Source organism: Leucopleurus acutus (genome assembly GCF_964270905.1).
Source record: "Leucopleurus acutus genome assembly, chromosome: 12".
Lineage (NCBI taxonomy): Eukaryota > Metazoa > Chordata > Mammalia > Artiodactyla > Delphinidae > Leucopleurus > Leucopleurus acutus.
This window is the reverse complement of record NC_139154.1, coordinates 52,966,510-52,983,315: the sequence shown is the minus strand read 5'-3', so window position 1 is coordinate 52,983,315 and position 16,806 is coordinate 52,966,510. Positions and strand designations below refer to the sequence as shown.

General features: G+C 36.7%; 1 protein-coding gene across 1 annotated transcript in view; it reads right to left on the bottom strand.

Moving 5' to 3' along the window:
• BIRC6 (baculoviral IAP repeat containing 6) overlaps window positions 1-16,806 on the bottom strand; it is a gene marked incomplete at its 5' end in the record, with an annotated part of 236,934 nt that overhangs the window by 66,326 nt on the left and 153,802 nt on the right. Inside the window, 6 exon segments of the mRNA XM_082852055.1 lie at window positions 457-674; window positions 2,848-3,148; window positions 8,151-8,347; window positions 9,741-9,914; window positions 10,941-11,108; window positions 12,226-12,357. Of these exon segments, the coding sequence (XP_082708181.1) occupies window positions 457-674; window positions 2,848-3,148; window positions 8,151-8,347; window positions 9,741-9,914; window positions 10,941-11,108; window positions 12,226-12,357 (1,190 nt within the window).

Here is a 16,806-nt window from a genome sequence, read left to right as displayed (position 1 = left end):
CCCCCAAAGGAAGTCCGACATTTTCTATTTTTGATACTATTCTAAAAGACATCTTTAAAAAGCTCATTTGGGACTTTATTGGTGGCGCAGTAGTTAAGAAACCACCTGCCAATGCAGGGGACACAGGTTCAGTCCCTGGTCCGGGAAGATCCCACATGCGGCGGAGCAACTAAGCCTGTGTGCCACAACTACTGAGCCTGCGCTCTAGAGCCCGTGAGCCACAACTACTGAGCCTACGTGCCACAGCTACTGAAGCCCACGCACCTAGAGCCTGTGCTCCACAACAAGAGTAGCCACTGCGATGAGAAGCCCATGCACCAAAGGGAAGAGTAGCTCCCGCTCCCCTCAACTGAAGAAAGCCAACACACAGCAACGAAGACACAACACAACCAAAAATAGATATAAATAAAATGACACCTTCTTTAAAACAACAACAACAACAACAACTGAACCTACCTCTGTTTGATTGAGGCTAGAGTTTGGAACTCGTGGGGCATGGTGGCTCAGAGCAGAGAGACAGACAAGTATGAGGTGTAGTGCTCCAATTTCCAATGCCATCCTCCGCAGAAGCACACCATCGTCAGTCGTCAAAGGTGTAGTGCTAAACAAGCTACGAAGGACATGGAAAGGAAGGGTTGGGAGCACATTGGCTGATGGAGATTGCAGGATATGACCTAGATTAAAAGGAGACGAGAACTCAAAATTAAAAATATTTAAAAACACAATAAGGAACAACACACAAGCTCACAAATTTATAATGGCAATGTAATATAAAATTATATCATTATACTTATTAGAAAGCAACCACAAAATAATATCAGAAATAGTGATATCTTAATCTTTAATAATAAAGTGTCTAGAAAAGCTCAGTAAGAAGACATCAGATACATAAACTCCAAAAGAAAGTTGAAATATACTCATATGATATTAGTTACAGACTGTCAAAATTATTATAATCTAGAATTTAAGCAAAAACTAACAACTAAAAAAGAAGCATTAAAAGTTTCTTACAAGAGTATGAAAGTAACTGCTTGCCTTGGAAGTCGTTTCAACCATGAATGCAAGAGTGTAACAATTTTGTTTTGTTTGCAATAAAGTTTTGTACTATGTTCTAGCTAGGGAGGAGCCTTAAATGTAAAAAAACAAAACAAACAAACACCCACTCCTAAATGAATGGGAGATGAGACTACTGTAAAAAGGTATGTCAGAATTATGCTTTTTAATAAACATTCATTGTATATTCACTAGAAATAGTTTGAAATGACCTAAAGACAATTCTTTTTCCTTTTCAGTTTAGTGTTACACCTACTATCTCATAATAGAGTCCTAAAATACTGTGGTTCTTATCCCTCTAGGTACTTAAAAAATCAGATGAAGCAATTAGAAATTCCCGATCTATTAAAATAAGTATATACAATTTATATATGAAACCAAACAAGCAGGACTTATTTAGTATATAGACACTGTAATTTAATAACAATTATTACAAAAACATTTAAAATTATGTCAACATTTTTGAAGAATTCCATCAATATGAAAATACAAAAGAAAAAGTCCATGCAATGAATATTCAACAGCTTCAGTTACAGGATTCACGCATAAATTCATATAATTTTATTGGATTATATATACTTCGTTGTACAGGGTTTAAAAGTGTATACTTTCTAAATGGCATGTGAAAGATATCACCTCTAATCAAAACCACATGAGTTTAAAGTAAGATTAAAAAATACTAATTATCAAATGTAATGGTAATTGAAGAATTAGAGGTAAACCAAATGAAAATGTACTTGCTAGGCTACCCTATGATTTTTCTTTGTTTCTTCTATTAACACAACTGCCAGCCCAATGGAAATAATCACCATAGCTTTCTATTATTATTCTCTATTATTATTATATTACGAAATAGATTATCATATAGTATATTGTTATAATATTTTCTTCATTCTGTTCTCTTTTTTTTTTGCGGTACGGGCCCAGCCCCTCCGCGGCACGTGGGATCTTCCTGGACCGGGGCGCGAACCCGTGTCCCCTGCATTGGCAGGCAGACTCTCAACCACTGCGCCACCAGGGAAGCCCCATTCTTTTCTCTTTAATCTAAATATTGCTACCAGATTCACTGAAGAATTCTTTAAAAAGATTCTCATCATATCACTACTTCACTTAACATATTTTAATAAATTTTAATTACTATTCGGAATAAAATCTGAAGTTCTTAAGAAGCCTTTCCATGATCTGTTATCAATAACAACTTTTTAAATGAGTTCTCAGTCCTGCTTTATGCAAATTTCATCAGTCAACTTACCCCCTCTCATATAATATGAGCATATAAACACTGCTCAAATCATTCCTTCTTTCTGAAATAACCATTCTCAACCTACATTGACAATTTCCTTCAAGGCCCCACTAAAAACTACAATGTTGTTTTATTCACATTGCTGGGTAGTAAGGAAATGATCTCACACTTGTAAGTCTCCATAATACTGTACTTCTCTCAAGGCTTTTATAACTTGCTAAGTCTATATGTGTATATACATTCCTCATTGCTATTACTGGAACACATTAGCTACTTGATGGCAGGATCTAAATACCTGCTTCATCTTTAAATGCCTCCAACGGTGCCCAGCAGTTTTGTAAGCACTCAATATATAACTTCTGAATGAATAAAGAAGTGAAAATGATGCTTCTTTAGGATTTATTATATCTATTATTGGAACTAAGTTGCCAATAAGAAATTATCTAGTAGCTAAACTATGAAATAAATAAATGATGAATAATAGGTAATGATCTGAGTAATTTTACACAACCTACCTACATTAAATTTCATTAATAACACTAAACACTTACTTCCTTCTCCATCATCTGTCACTCCCAAAACCAAGCGAAGAAGGCACTGGGCATGTTTTCTTTCTTTTAGTAGCACTTCAGCATAGCCCGGAAGACGAAGAAATAATCCAAAAGCAGCCAAAGAATGGGCAGGTATGGGAGACATGGTCTGTACTGCTGACTTGATAGGTGGAGGTTCAGCAGCAATGGTTTCTGGTGCTTCATAAACTAATTCCCCTGATTGTTCAATAGTCACCCATTCAAACTGATCACTATCCTTTGGTTTCTCCTGAGTGGTAGATGTTACAACTGGAGCACTCACCTAAAGAAAAAACAATTTTGTTCGGCTATTTGTATGTTTCAACATCAGATTCAAACTAAAGACTTGAATTCAAATGATCTCCTTAAAATATAAGAATATAAAAATCAATAAAGGATGTATAACTGATCACTTTGGTGTATACCTGAAACTAACACATTGTTAATCAACTATACTCCAATATAAAATAATTTTTAAAAAAAAAATCAGTAAAAGGACATGTTTTTTAAAATGAGTTACATGATACCATGAGTATGGTGGTGTCTGCCAAGTACCTCTACTCTAAAAATGACTATTTTCTCCTTTGGAATTAGTTAAGTATCTGTAGACAGGTCCTTTAAGACTATATAAATACCCTGTTTTGCACTAAACTTTGATCATTAAAGTTAGCATTTTTATGCTGTGTGAAATAATCATTATTACAGTGGTTGCCAAATGGTGATTTTCTAATTCTACCATTCCTGCTACATTAGTTGGCACTGAACTGTACACAAAAACGTTTCCTTCTTCTCCATCTATTTATTCATTCATTTATTTATATCCGTATGGATTCTAATTTTACTCTATAAGTTATAATCTGTTACTATCATTTTATCTGATGCCCAAGGAGAATCAGATTTGGTCAGTGGAACCCCCTTAAAGCAGGCTTCTGTATCTAGGCTCATCTTGTACATTCTCTGCCCCAATCCTAGAATTTTTCCAAGGGGCACTGATTTTAGTGGAAACGGTATTTTAAGAAGAAGATATGGTATATAGGAATGTACACACTGCTGGGGGTAGTCTGATTCCATGCCCTATAAGCAAACAAGTCTAGGAAAAAATATATAGAAACATGTATATCTGTGACTAAATACATAGACAAAATTTCTAGCCTGTACTCTTCCATATGCCATGGCATGAAAAACAAAGGTAACAGAATTGTTACAGATTACAGGAGACTAAAGAGACAACTGAATGCAATATATGATCCTGAACTGAATCTCTGACGATTACCTCCCTCAAATCATGCAAAAGAAATTGAATTTTTTTCCTTTTGCCCTTGAGAACATTAATGGGACAACTGGCAAAATGTGAATAAGATCTGATCACTGACTTATTTTACTGTTAACCACAGGTAACATTTTCTTATTTCTTTGCACGTCTGGTAATCTTTCTATTATACACCGTACATTGTTGATGAGATGTTGTAGTAACTCTTAGTTCTATAATCACACTCTGCAATGTGTTCACTTTTATTTTAGAAAATAGTTAAATTACTGATAGGTCACCTTGAGGCCTTCTGTAAATTTATTAGGAGAGTCTATTTTGGTTTTGCTCTTATTTCTCAAGTGAATCCCTGATTACCGGGATGCCATCTATACTCTTAATGTGTGACTCATTTTCAATTCCAATAGAAAAGCCAAGATTTTTACCTCTAACTTGGAAGGAATAGAACTGCAAATTGTCTCCTCCATGCTGGAGAGACACTGAAATCTCTGGACAGCTCTTTCACCCTTCTAGTTTTCCCTCAAGAAACCTATGTATCCGTAATTCAGGAGCCAGCTATTGTTGTGCAGAAATTCATGTGCAGAATTCCTGGAGCTCCCCCATCTGTGGCTCCCTCCTTTCTGAATTCCTCCCCTTTTAATTTCCAGCCAGGATGGAAGAACCAAACTCCTCTGTAGCTTTTGCATAAGTTCTACCATCCTACCCCACAGAGCCTGAGGAGTACTCTCAGGAGAAAAGTCACGTAGACACTAATCTCACCCAATGTGGTTCCATTCTTTTTGTGTTTTAATCCTCTTCAATATGTGCCTACTTTTAGTCGCTCTCCAGAGCCTTTCAACATTTTTTTTTTAAATAGTCTGTCCAGAGTTTATATATACAGGAGAGTTAATCCTATACCTGTTATTCTGTTTTACCAATTTACCTTTTATGGAAAGAGTAGTAATGTTGAGGGAAATGTACAAAATTTTCTTCACTGGGTATAAAATTCTAGGATGGCAGATTTTTTTTCTTTTTACATTTCAAAGATGTAATTCCCTGGCTCCCAAGGTTTCTGATGAAAGGTTAGTTGTCAGTGTTATTGTTACTATTTTGAAAAGAAATGAGTTGACTGCTTTTTTGGCTGGTTTTAAGCTCTTCTCTTGTTTTTGTTTTAAGCAGTTTATCATAATGTTCTTAAATATGAATATCCTGCTTGGGGTTTACAGAGCTTCTTGAATTTTGGATTGAGGTTTTATATCAGTTCTGGAAATTTTCTTCCTTTCTGTACTGTTTCTGTCCCTGTTTCAATCCACTCTTTTTCTGCAACCATGAATTCACATCAGAATATTTCACTTCTAGCTACAAGTCCATATAGCTCTTATGTTCTTTTCATTCCTTATACATTCCATGCTTCAGTTTGGATGATTTCTTTTGACGCATCTTCTCTATCACTAATTTTGTAATCTTCAGTGTTTAATCTGTAGAAAAATCCATCTAAAAGTTTTCTTAATATGAAGTATTAGAAATTCCCAACCCATTCTACAAGACGGTATTACCCTGATACCAAAATGAGACAAAAACATCCTAAGAAATACAGACCAAAATCTGTATTCATTTCCTATATGGTAAGCTGTAACACATCACCACAAACTTACTTAAAACAATACAAATTTATTATACTAAAGATCTAGAGGTCAGAAATCCGAAAAGAGTCTTATGGAGCTAGAATCAAAGCTTTTGATCCTAAATATCAAGTGTTCCTTCTGGAGACTCTCAGGGAGTGTGGGTTCCTTGTGTTTTCCAGCTTCTAGAGGCTATTCACATTCCTTGGCTTTTGGCCGCTTCATTTGAACCTCTGCTTCCACAGTCACATCTCCTCCTTTGACTTTGCTACCCTTGTCACACAACTTTCTCTATTCTTGGCTTCTGTTTAGATGGCTGAGGGGATCCACGAATAATATGACTGATCTCTTCAAATAGCACTCTGTGTGACTGAATGCACTAGCATCTTGATTTTTCTGAGGTACCAGCAAAGGTTGAACAGCCACATCTTTGGCTTTTTCTCCAGAGCATGCTTTTCTGACAGCAAATCTCTAATTTTAGCATCTTTTGCAATCTGGATAGACTGAGAATTTCTCAAATTGTCAAGTGATAGTTGCTTGTTGCTCAACAGTTCTTTCCTCTCACATTTTACTATTAGCACCAAGAAGAAAACAGGTAACTTCACACTCGGGTTGGAAATTCAACTAAATATCCAAGTTCATCACTTACAAGTACTGCCTTCCACATTCAGGACATAAATATGCTAGGATTTCTACCAATAAAAGACAGGGATATCCTTTCCTCCAGTTTCCAATAACATGTTCCTCATTTCTTTCTAAGCTGCACCATTAGTACTTTTAACATCCATATTTCTACCAACAGTCTGCTTAAGCCAATTTAGGTATTCTCTATGATACACAGGTTCTCTCTACTGTGATCCTCACTTTCATCTGGGCCCTCACTGGTAAAGGCTTTCCATCCATAGTTCTACTAGTCACCTGTTCAAGGCAATCTAGACCTCTTTTTATCATGCTCCTCAAAATTCTTCCACACTCTGACAACTACCCAATTCTAAAGCCACTTCCACCTTTTAGGTATTTATTACAGTAGCACCCAATTTCCACTCAATATAATAAAGCACACTGAATACTGAATTAGGGAAGTCATTTTCATTGAACAACAATAATCTTGAGAATGTCGAAGTTTTTTCCATTTCAAACTTTTGGCTGTATCATTACATTTTCTAGGAAGAAATAAAATTTTACTCATATTTTTCTGTGACAGTCATCTTATATCATGGTTATATTATCTTAAAATAAAAATAGCATAAGCTCTTTGAATAGCAGGTTAAGTAATAACCATTTACTGAATAGGTATTATTGTGGATTGAACTGTATCCTCCCAAAGATATGCTCAGGTCTTAACCCCCAATACCTGTGAATGTGACCTTATTTGGAAATAGGGTCTTTGCAGATGTAATCAATTAAGAGATGAGGTCATAATGGCTTAGGGTGGACCCTAAATCCAATGACAGTGTTTGTTATAAGGAGAGGGAGATACAGAGACACACAGATACACAAAAGGAAGATGGCCATGTGAAAAGGCAGGCAGAAACTGGAGTGATGCTGCTACAGACTAATGAATGCCATTAACTGCCAGCAATAACCAGAAGCTAAGAAGAGGCAAGGAAGGATAATCTCCTAGAGCCATCAGTGACCATGGCTCTGGTGACACCTTGATTTCAGACTTACAGCCTCCTGAGCTGTAAGAAAATTAAATTTCGGTTGTTTTAAGCCACCCAGTTTGTGATACTTTGTCACCACGGCCCTAAGAAACTAATGCAAGCATACACACACACATACACACGCACACACCCCCCCAAGTATACACACACACACACACACACACACTCCAAGTAGATAAAATTAGAGAGAATAATTCCCCTACCTCAATCAACAGAAATAAAGAGCTTGGTATTTACAACTCTTCACGCATCACACTCCCCCCTCATTAATAGCAGAACATCAAAAGTACACACCTCAGTGACAGTAACATCAATGAACAGGGGAAGAGGTTAAATTAATGTTTTAAAAACTACTTAAATGGAAATGGCACTTAAAAAGGAATAAAAGTTAAGCCAAAAGACATAGTGTATTTGGGTAGAAGCATACACTACTATTTCACTCTCCCATTTCCAGTAATATCCGTAATTAATATCACACCTTAGGAAGCACAGAAACAAAAATGTTACAGTGTGATGACCATGAAATCAAAGTAATGCTACAGTGTGATGCCCCTGGCAAATCTGCCTAGTCTTCAACATTTCTTTACCAAATTAATTCTTACACAGCTCCATATAGGCTGAGCTTTGAAAGGTTTATACACTACTCAAAGACTTTAAGGGAAACGGTACTTCCAAATGTTAACTTAAACACAAACCAGAAAACAGAAGGTCTTTCCCATGGAATGATATAATTAATTAGGAATCTTATCTTACCTGTTGAATTACTTCTGGATATAGCATGGGTAGTCTTTCTGCAATAAGAGCCAGTCCACCCATTCCTGCAAAAACTTGTAATGGTGACTGAATGGGACAGGTTTCAAGTAAGGATTCATCCAGTATCCCATCCATACATTCATCACTTGGCGTGAGAGCCTCATCGTCGGGACAACTACCAAGTAAATCTCCATGATCTAGAAGAATAATCGCAAATAACAGCTAAGAGAGGGTCTATTTTTATAATACTTTTTCATTTACAATGCAAATACTGTTGTCATCTCTCTACTCAACAAAAGAGCATAATTATCTTAAGTTATTCAGATACAGCTATTTTAGGCTAGATGCTACAAACACGTTTAGATAACTTCTGATGTTGCTTCCTACAGTCTTACTACTCAAAGTATATGGTCCATGGACTAGTAAGCATCAGTATCAGCCTGAGAGCTTCTGAAATGTAGACTCTCAGGTCCCATCCTAGACTGTGTAGGAATCTGCATTTTTATAATGTTCTAGGTGATTTATAGGCATACTGAAGTTTGAGAAGTATTGTCCTTTAGGGCAAATAAGTAAAACATCAGAGACTCCAGAAAATATTAATGTATGTGCATGTTATGCTCTTAGGAAAAACTGAATAATGACAAAGACTTTTCTTACTGAAAACTGAAAATTATACCATATTGGTTAACTTCAAATCACTCACAGAGGAAAACCAAAAGTTTATGTTCATACATAACCAGACCCTATGAACATTAAAACAGACAAATGATCCTGCTGAAAATCTGGGCAAAGAAAATGTACTAAAATTTATTAAAGAGTACAAAAGGCTAATAATTGAATCTTTCATCATGAGAAAGACTGACAATAAATAAGATGACACCATATCCACACTATGAAAATCATTGCTTAAATACCATTTATAGTAGTGAAAAATCAGAAACAATCAGATTCCTTCAACAATTGTGAAACAGATAAATTATTATATTAATTATATATTAAAAATAGGCAATAAAACACACATTTATAAATATTTAATTGAATATATAAAAATAAAAAGGTAAGAAAATGTATGATCCCACTTTTGGTTAAGGTAAAAAATGTTTATGAGCACAAAATATCACTCAATATAAATTATCAGTAAATTGGAAATTCTAAATTGGGGTTCTCACTTTGATTATAAAATTATGAACAATTCACATGGCTCATGCAGAAATAATATTTTTAAAAATCAGGGAATTCCTTGGTGGCCCAGTGGTTAGGACTCCATGCTTTCACTGCTGAGGGCCCAGGATCGATCCCTGGTCGGGGAACTAAGATCCTGCAAGCCACACAGTGTGGCCAAAGGAAAAAAAAAATTAAAGCAGAAATTAAAGCATATGGGCCCATAAAATAAGTGATGCTACTCAAGGAATTAACATTAATTTCCAATGGAAATAATGGCAATTTTCTATATTTACAGATAACTCAGTCATAAAGAAAGAAAAGGATCTCAAGTAGATGTAACAAAAATGTACAGTAAGTCATCAGCTATACAAATCCCTGCCTGCTCAGATTACAGACTGCAGTTTTAAAGAAATATCATATACATACCTTTCTCAGGGTGCAGTCTTTTAAAAGAATCTGTTTTTGACAGACTTGGGTCTGTGATGACTCTAGAACCCAATTTAACTGTCAGATCTATTGAACGGTAACCTTGAGGAAGTTTTCGGTCATATAGCAGAGTTAAAAGTTGGGCAAGCGTCATTTCAGCTGGCAACGGCTGGCCTGAAAATGACATAACTAAGTTAAACCTGGAATCCAAGAGGGAGACATTTACTTGATTCCATTTACTCAATTACTTAATGCTTTTACTAAGTTAAATTACAGGTAAGAGTTTGATTCTGACACCAATTTCAAAGCAATTTAAAAACTGCCCACAGAACGTTTACAAAACTCAAATTTACTTCTGACATATGTGAACAAAAATATCTGTACAAAGTGTTAATCAGTTGCTAACCAAATCCCACCAACATCTTCTGAGAGCCACAGTGAATAGAAAAAAAAGAAACATTCCCATAAATCTGGGATTGGCAAATCTTTTCCATAAAAGGCCAGATAAAAAATATTTTAAGCTATGGAGGCCATATGGTCTCTGCTGCAACCTACTAACTCTACTGTAGCATGAAAACAGCTATGGACAATACATAACTGAATGGGCATAGCTGTATTCCTATAAAAATGTTTTTACAAAAAGAAGCATCCGGTCCACCTGCGATAGTTTACTGACCTCTGCTTTAAATCAACAATGTAAAGCTAAGAAGTAAAATCCAGTCAAAGTTAGTTGGCAATTTGATTATAATGATACAGCACAAAAATGCAGATAAAATGGTTATCACCTTGACCAACGGAAGGTATATTGGTCAAAGAATATGTTTAGGTAGAGAGGAAGCTTAACTATCAGGGCTACATCTAAGAATTCCACAGTTAGAACTAATTCTTTAAAATTAGCCTCACACTGCATCCTACATAACTTGTTATGAACACACAAAAACATTTATTTTACTGATCATTTTATGGCACATTCATAAGAAAATTCAGGAAGCAAGTAAAGTGTAAAAATGCAACATTATAGTGTTAAAAGGGGTACGAAATAGGTTACTCCCTTTTTGTTCTCACTTCTTTTGGAGGGAACTATATGGACAAAGTTTCACTAAATTATTTATCTCATCAATAGCACCTGATTACACATCTGATTTGTACACTTGTAAGATTACTAAAATTTCTTATATGTTTTATCACTGTGAACACTACCAGCTAAGAGTTTGTGGAACAGGTGAAACACAGGGACAGTGATTATTTTGTTGGCAGCCTCTGCTCCTGAGGAAGCACTTCCTGTTTTATCGGGCATTGTCCTCCCTCTCCTGGATGGTGGGCGAGGTGGTGTAGATGACACAGCACGTTTAGATTGGGATTTCAGCCCTAAAAGAAAAAAAATCACCAAGATTTTATATAGCCAACACACTCATGAAGTAAAAGTGTATTCCTACAATATATTACTAAAGCGCCACATTCCTAACGCCAAAAGATAGAAATATTTCTTCTCATTAAGTATCTATTCTCTTGATTCTACCTGTCATGTATTATACTCCATGAATAACTGGCTGCATGTGTAACTATTTTCCAAGAAAGTATAAATTAACTCCTATACTCTCTGAGATACATACAGATGACCATCCATTTACTAGAATGTAATTTTGTGCAAATATGTACAGAAAATCTTGTGTTCTTAATTTTTCTCTGAGATAGGATGGATTAAACCAATACACAGGTCTGCTATTTGAGGAGTAAGGTAATCTAGGCTGAGCTTTCTCTTCTGAACTAAGAATTTTGTTAAAGAAAATATCCTCCAAAATTATCACTTATCATGGTCATTTTTTCTTCTTCCTGCATCTAACAGTAAAAACTCATTTTTCAACCAATTTTCTTTTGATGATTTATATTTTCTAATTTTATGTAATAAGCACAATATCATAAGTAAAACTAGTGAATACTTTTTCATTTTTAAAAAAAAGGAGGTTACAGGGACTTCCCTGGTGGTCCAGTGATTGAGAATCCTCTTTCCAATGCAGGGCATGCAGGTTCAATCCCTGGTCGGGGAAGTAAGATCCCACATGCCACGGGGCAACTAAGCCTGCGTGCTACAACTAGAGAGAAGCCCACGCATCGCAACTAAGACCCGATGCAGCAATCAATCAATCAATCAATAAATAGGAGGTTACAGAAAAATTCCTTAACACTTAGTGAACTTTTAAGAGTATAATTCCCAGTATGCTGTCAAACTGAAACAAAATATCTATTTACACATGCTGAGTATCTGATTAAAATATACTAAGCTCAAAATAAGTTTAATAATTCCAGTGCCAAAAAGTAATGGATTTCTGGTGCAATAATTGTGTATTTAATATTAAGACATCATTATGCCAGCTTTCTGCATTAATACTTTTTATTACATGAAGCTCCTGTAAATATAAATTGTTACATTTTACAGAAACCCAAACAAAATCAAGATCATAAAAAAAAAAGCAAGCAAGCATACCTGAAGCAACAACAACACTGTAATTGTCCTGAAATCCATTTTCTGCCTTAACTTTTTCCTTCTCTTCATGGTTTTTCTTTTCTTTGTCATCTTTTTGTTCATTAATTAGTTTAGCAGTGATACTTGGTGTATCTGTAAGAAATTTTTATGCAAAATACATTGCTTTTCAAAATGGTTAAGAAGGGAAGCAATAAATATCTTGGGGACATTTACACGAGATGATTATTATCACTAATACAAAGGCAATGTAAATGGTCTGGAAGGAATGTTGTTAAGGAAAATCTGACATTCAATTCTCATTATCAAAGAAAGGAACTTATCACTCTCCTTAGGCCAGGATATTTAAATTCCAATCTCTAGAAAATATTATGTATTACAATAGTCTACCTCTAGAGGAAGTTTTGAAAACCATTATCAAGAGCATTTGCTTTACTGTAGGCATAGTTCAATATGCTTGCCACGTAACATCAATTTCAGTCCTCACAACATGCAAACCAAGGAAGAATATTATTTTCAAAATAGGGTAAACAGCCTTATTAGCAAGATTACTCATACAACCTGCAAAGGGCAATATGGAATTCAAGCTCAGGACTCCTCCTAATGCATTACATTAGACTTCTATTTTATTCTACAAATAGCAGTATAAAGGAACAAATGTAAGTAACAGAGGTTTCTGGTTTTGTTGTTTTTATTTGGTTAAGAAGCTTTGATAAAGTGATATATTTTACAAGTACTTTAAGAATGAATACTGGGCTTCCCTGGTGGCGCAGTGCTTGAGAGCCCGCCTGCCGATGCAGGGGACACGGGTTCGTGCCCCGTTCTGGGAAGATCCCACATGCCACGGAGCGGCTGGGCCCGTGAGCCATGGCCGCTAAGCCTGCGCGTCTGGAGCCTGTGCTCCGCAATAGGAGAGGCCACAACAGTGAGAGGCCCGCATACCGCAAAAAAAAAAAAAAAAAAAAAAAAAGAATGAATACTAAAGACCTTCATAGATAGTTACTACTCTGAAATCATATTTTCTTTCATGCTTTTGAATATGGCATGCTATTATAAATCATGAAATAAATGATGTCCATACAGTGATCTTATTTAACCATTAAGAAGCTCAAAAAGCTGGATGAACTGTTCTGACATTAAGAATGTTTTTCACTAAATGGATATGACTGATACAGGCTCTCTTTTTACTTTTCTAACTTAACACAGTTATGATCCAGTGCTTTATTATAATGTTAAGGTGAAATGATCAAGTGATAAAACAGCATCTTTTGTATTATTTCCTATTTTGTAGCTTTCTTTGAATATCTGAAAATATCCCTGATCTCAATTTCTAGAACCTCTTCTAAACTACAGATTGCCTTTAGACCATTTCTATTTTTGTGAAATTAAAAAAAAAAATTAAACACTGTTAATACAGCAGCTCCCCCTTATCCATGGTTTCATTTTCTGTGGTTTCAGTTACTTGCAGTCTGAGGATATTAAATGAAAAATTCCAGAAATAATTAACTCATAGGTTTTAAATTGCTTGCTGTTCTGACTATAATGACGAAATCTCACTGGATCCATCCCACTTGGAATTCCCAACCATGTCATCGTCTGCTCTGACATTCAGTCATGGATGTCAGTCGTCATGGCTAGATAACCCAGGATCACCCAAAGCAGATGATCCCTCTTCTGTTCCTCCTTTGGATGTATTGTTAGAAGGTCAAAAGTAACCTAAGCCTGTGTTCCCAATGCCTATGTCATTCACCTCACTTCATCTCATCACGTAGGCATTTTATCATCTCTCATCATCACAAGAAGGAGGGTGAGACAGTACAGTAAGATTATTTTGAAAAAGAGAGACCACATTACCTAACTTTTATTACAGTATATTAGGTAATTGTTCTATTTTATTATTAGTTATTCTTGTTGATCTCTTACTGTGGGCACAGTAAGAGATTAACATATATATCATATTTATCATAGATATGTATGGATGAGAAAAAACATAGTATATACAGGGTTCGCTACTGTCTGTGGTTTCAAGCATCAACTGGGGGTCCTGGAATGTATCCCCTGCAGATAAAGGGGAACTACTATAATAAATACATAATGCAACAATACATTTTACTTTCTCAGAAAAACAAGCAAGTAACCCCAAATGGCAAAAAGAGTTACACAAGTCAGAGGGAAATATTTAAGTAATAAAAAATTCACACAATCATAGTTCATTAGGTGATAAGAATTTATATTCTTTATTTTTATATTACTTTGTTATCTAAGACTCCTAACTAAATAAAAATAACAAAACAAGAATATATATAGTGCTATCTCAATAAATGCCATTCAAACACTAAAAGGTATCACTGAGAAAGATTTTGCTCAATTTACTGCTTAAAATTGTTCTGGTTTGGATTTCCACCTGTGGCCAAAATGAAATAACAAAGACCAGATTACTGTCCTACCTGAAATAACTAAAAATTAGGAAAATATATGAAATAAAGTTTTCAGATACCGGGCATCAGGAAGGCAGGACAGTGATTCCTGGGTGAATGGAAACAAATGAAGTAAGCACTAGGATTGCACCAGCTTGTTTCCCGCAATTTCCCAGACCACAGCTCAGCACAACCGAGGCATCACTCAAGGTGAGGATACAGAGATGGGAGTCCAGGAAGACAAAGGCAGGTTTGGCTGCAGTTCACAGGGCACAGTGCCAACGAGGAGAGATCTGCACAGAGAGTGAGCCCCAGTGATCTATAGAGGGTCTCCTCTAATCTGGAATGCATACTGACAAGCATTACACACAAGGAAACCACGTAAAGGGCAAGGAAAATATTTTAAAAAGTAGCAAGCAGGGACTCCCCTGGTGGTCCAGTGGTAAAGAATCCACCTTGTGGGCTTCCGTGGTGGCGCAGCAGTTAAGAATCCGCCTGCCAATGCGGGAGACGCGGGTTCCTTGGTCTGGGAGGATCCCAAATGCCACGGAGCAACTGAGCCCATGCGCCACAACTGCTGAGGCTGCGCTCTGGAGCCCGCGAGCCACAACTACTGAAGCCCACGTGCCTAGAGCCTGTTCTCCGCAACAAGAGAAGGCACCACAATGAGAAGCCCGCGCACTGCAACGAGGAGTGGCCCCCACTTACCGCAACTAGAGAAAGCCCGTGTGCAGCAGCGAATACCCAACGCAGCCAAATATAAATAAATAAATTAATTAAAAAAAAAAAAAGAGTCCACCTTGCAAGGCAGGGAACGCTGGTTCAATCCCTGGTGGGGGAATTAAGATCTCACATGCCGCGGGGCAACTAAGCCAGTGCGCCACAACTACTGAGCTTGCGTGCCACAGAGTCCACGCGCCCTGAAGCCCGCAAGCCACAACTAGAGAGAAAACCCGCACAGCACAACTAGAGAGAAGCCCACACGCCACAACGAAGAGCCCGTGTGCTGCAAAGAAAGATCCTGCACGCCGCAACTAAGACCCAACACAGCCAAAAAATAAATAAATAAAATAAATCAATATTAAAAAAAAAAAAAAAGTAGCAAGGGGATGAATCCCAGGTTCTAAAATGAGGGCTGGAATACTTAGTATTCCCAATGCCTAGTGAATTTCTAACAGAATTATCAGAAGAGTATAACCTCAGCAGTGGGGCCAAATTAACCCCAGACCTCTGTTTTCAAATGTGGTACTGTGCTTCTATTCCAATACAGTACCTCCTTAAAAGTAAGTCCAGTAAAATTAAAACACTAGTTCCTTAGTCTCACCAGACACATTCTATATGCTTAAAAGCTACTGCACTAGATAGTATAGGATTATAAAATATTACCATCATCACAGTAAGTTCTGCTCTAAATTAACAGCTGCTCTGGTCCCACCTAATAAAGCTTATTAAAAGCTGGTCCTAAAAGTAACGTTCTGTTTTTAAGTAACATAACTACATCTCAGAAAAAATAAAAAAAAATTTATTAGAATACAAAAATATCCACCACCCAGAAAAGTAAAAATCACACTGTCTAGCAACCAACGAAATTTTCTAGGCAAATTAAAAAAGCAGGGGCTTCCCTGGTGGCGGAGTGGTTGAGAGTCCGCCTGCTGATGCAGGGGATGCGGGTTCGTGCCCCAGTCCGGGAAGATCCCACATGCTGCGGAGTGGCTGGGCCCGTGAGCCATGGCTGCTGAGCCTGCGCATCTGGGGCCTGTGCTCCGCAACGGGAGAGGCCACAACAGTGAGAGGCCCGCGTACCACACACACACACAAAAAAGCAGTAACACACAATCCACAATGAAAAACAAAATCTACATAAACAGATCAATATATTCAAGACACTAGGGACTTCCCTGGCAGTGGTTAAGGCTCTGTGCTTCCACTCCACAGGGCACGGAATCAATCCCTGGTCAGGGAACTAAGATCCCGTGGGCCGAGCGGTGCAACCAAAGCAAACAAACAAAAAACAAAAAATCAAGACACTAGAAGAAAGCTTGTACACTTTAAATAAAGAGAAGGACATATATAGAAAAGAACCCGATATAACTTCCAGCAGATTAGATACTGAAGTCAATTTGAAGATAGAACAATATAAATTATCAAAAATTTTAGAGCGGACGAG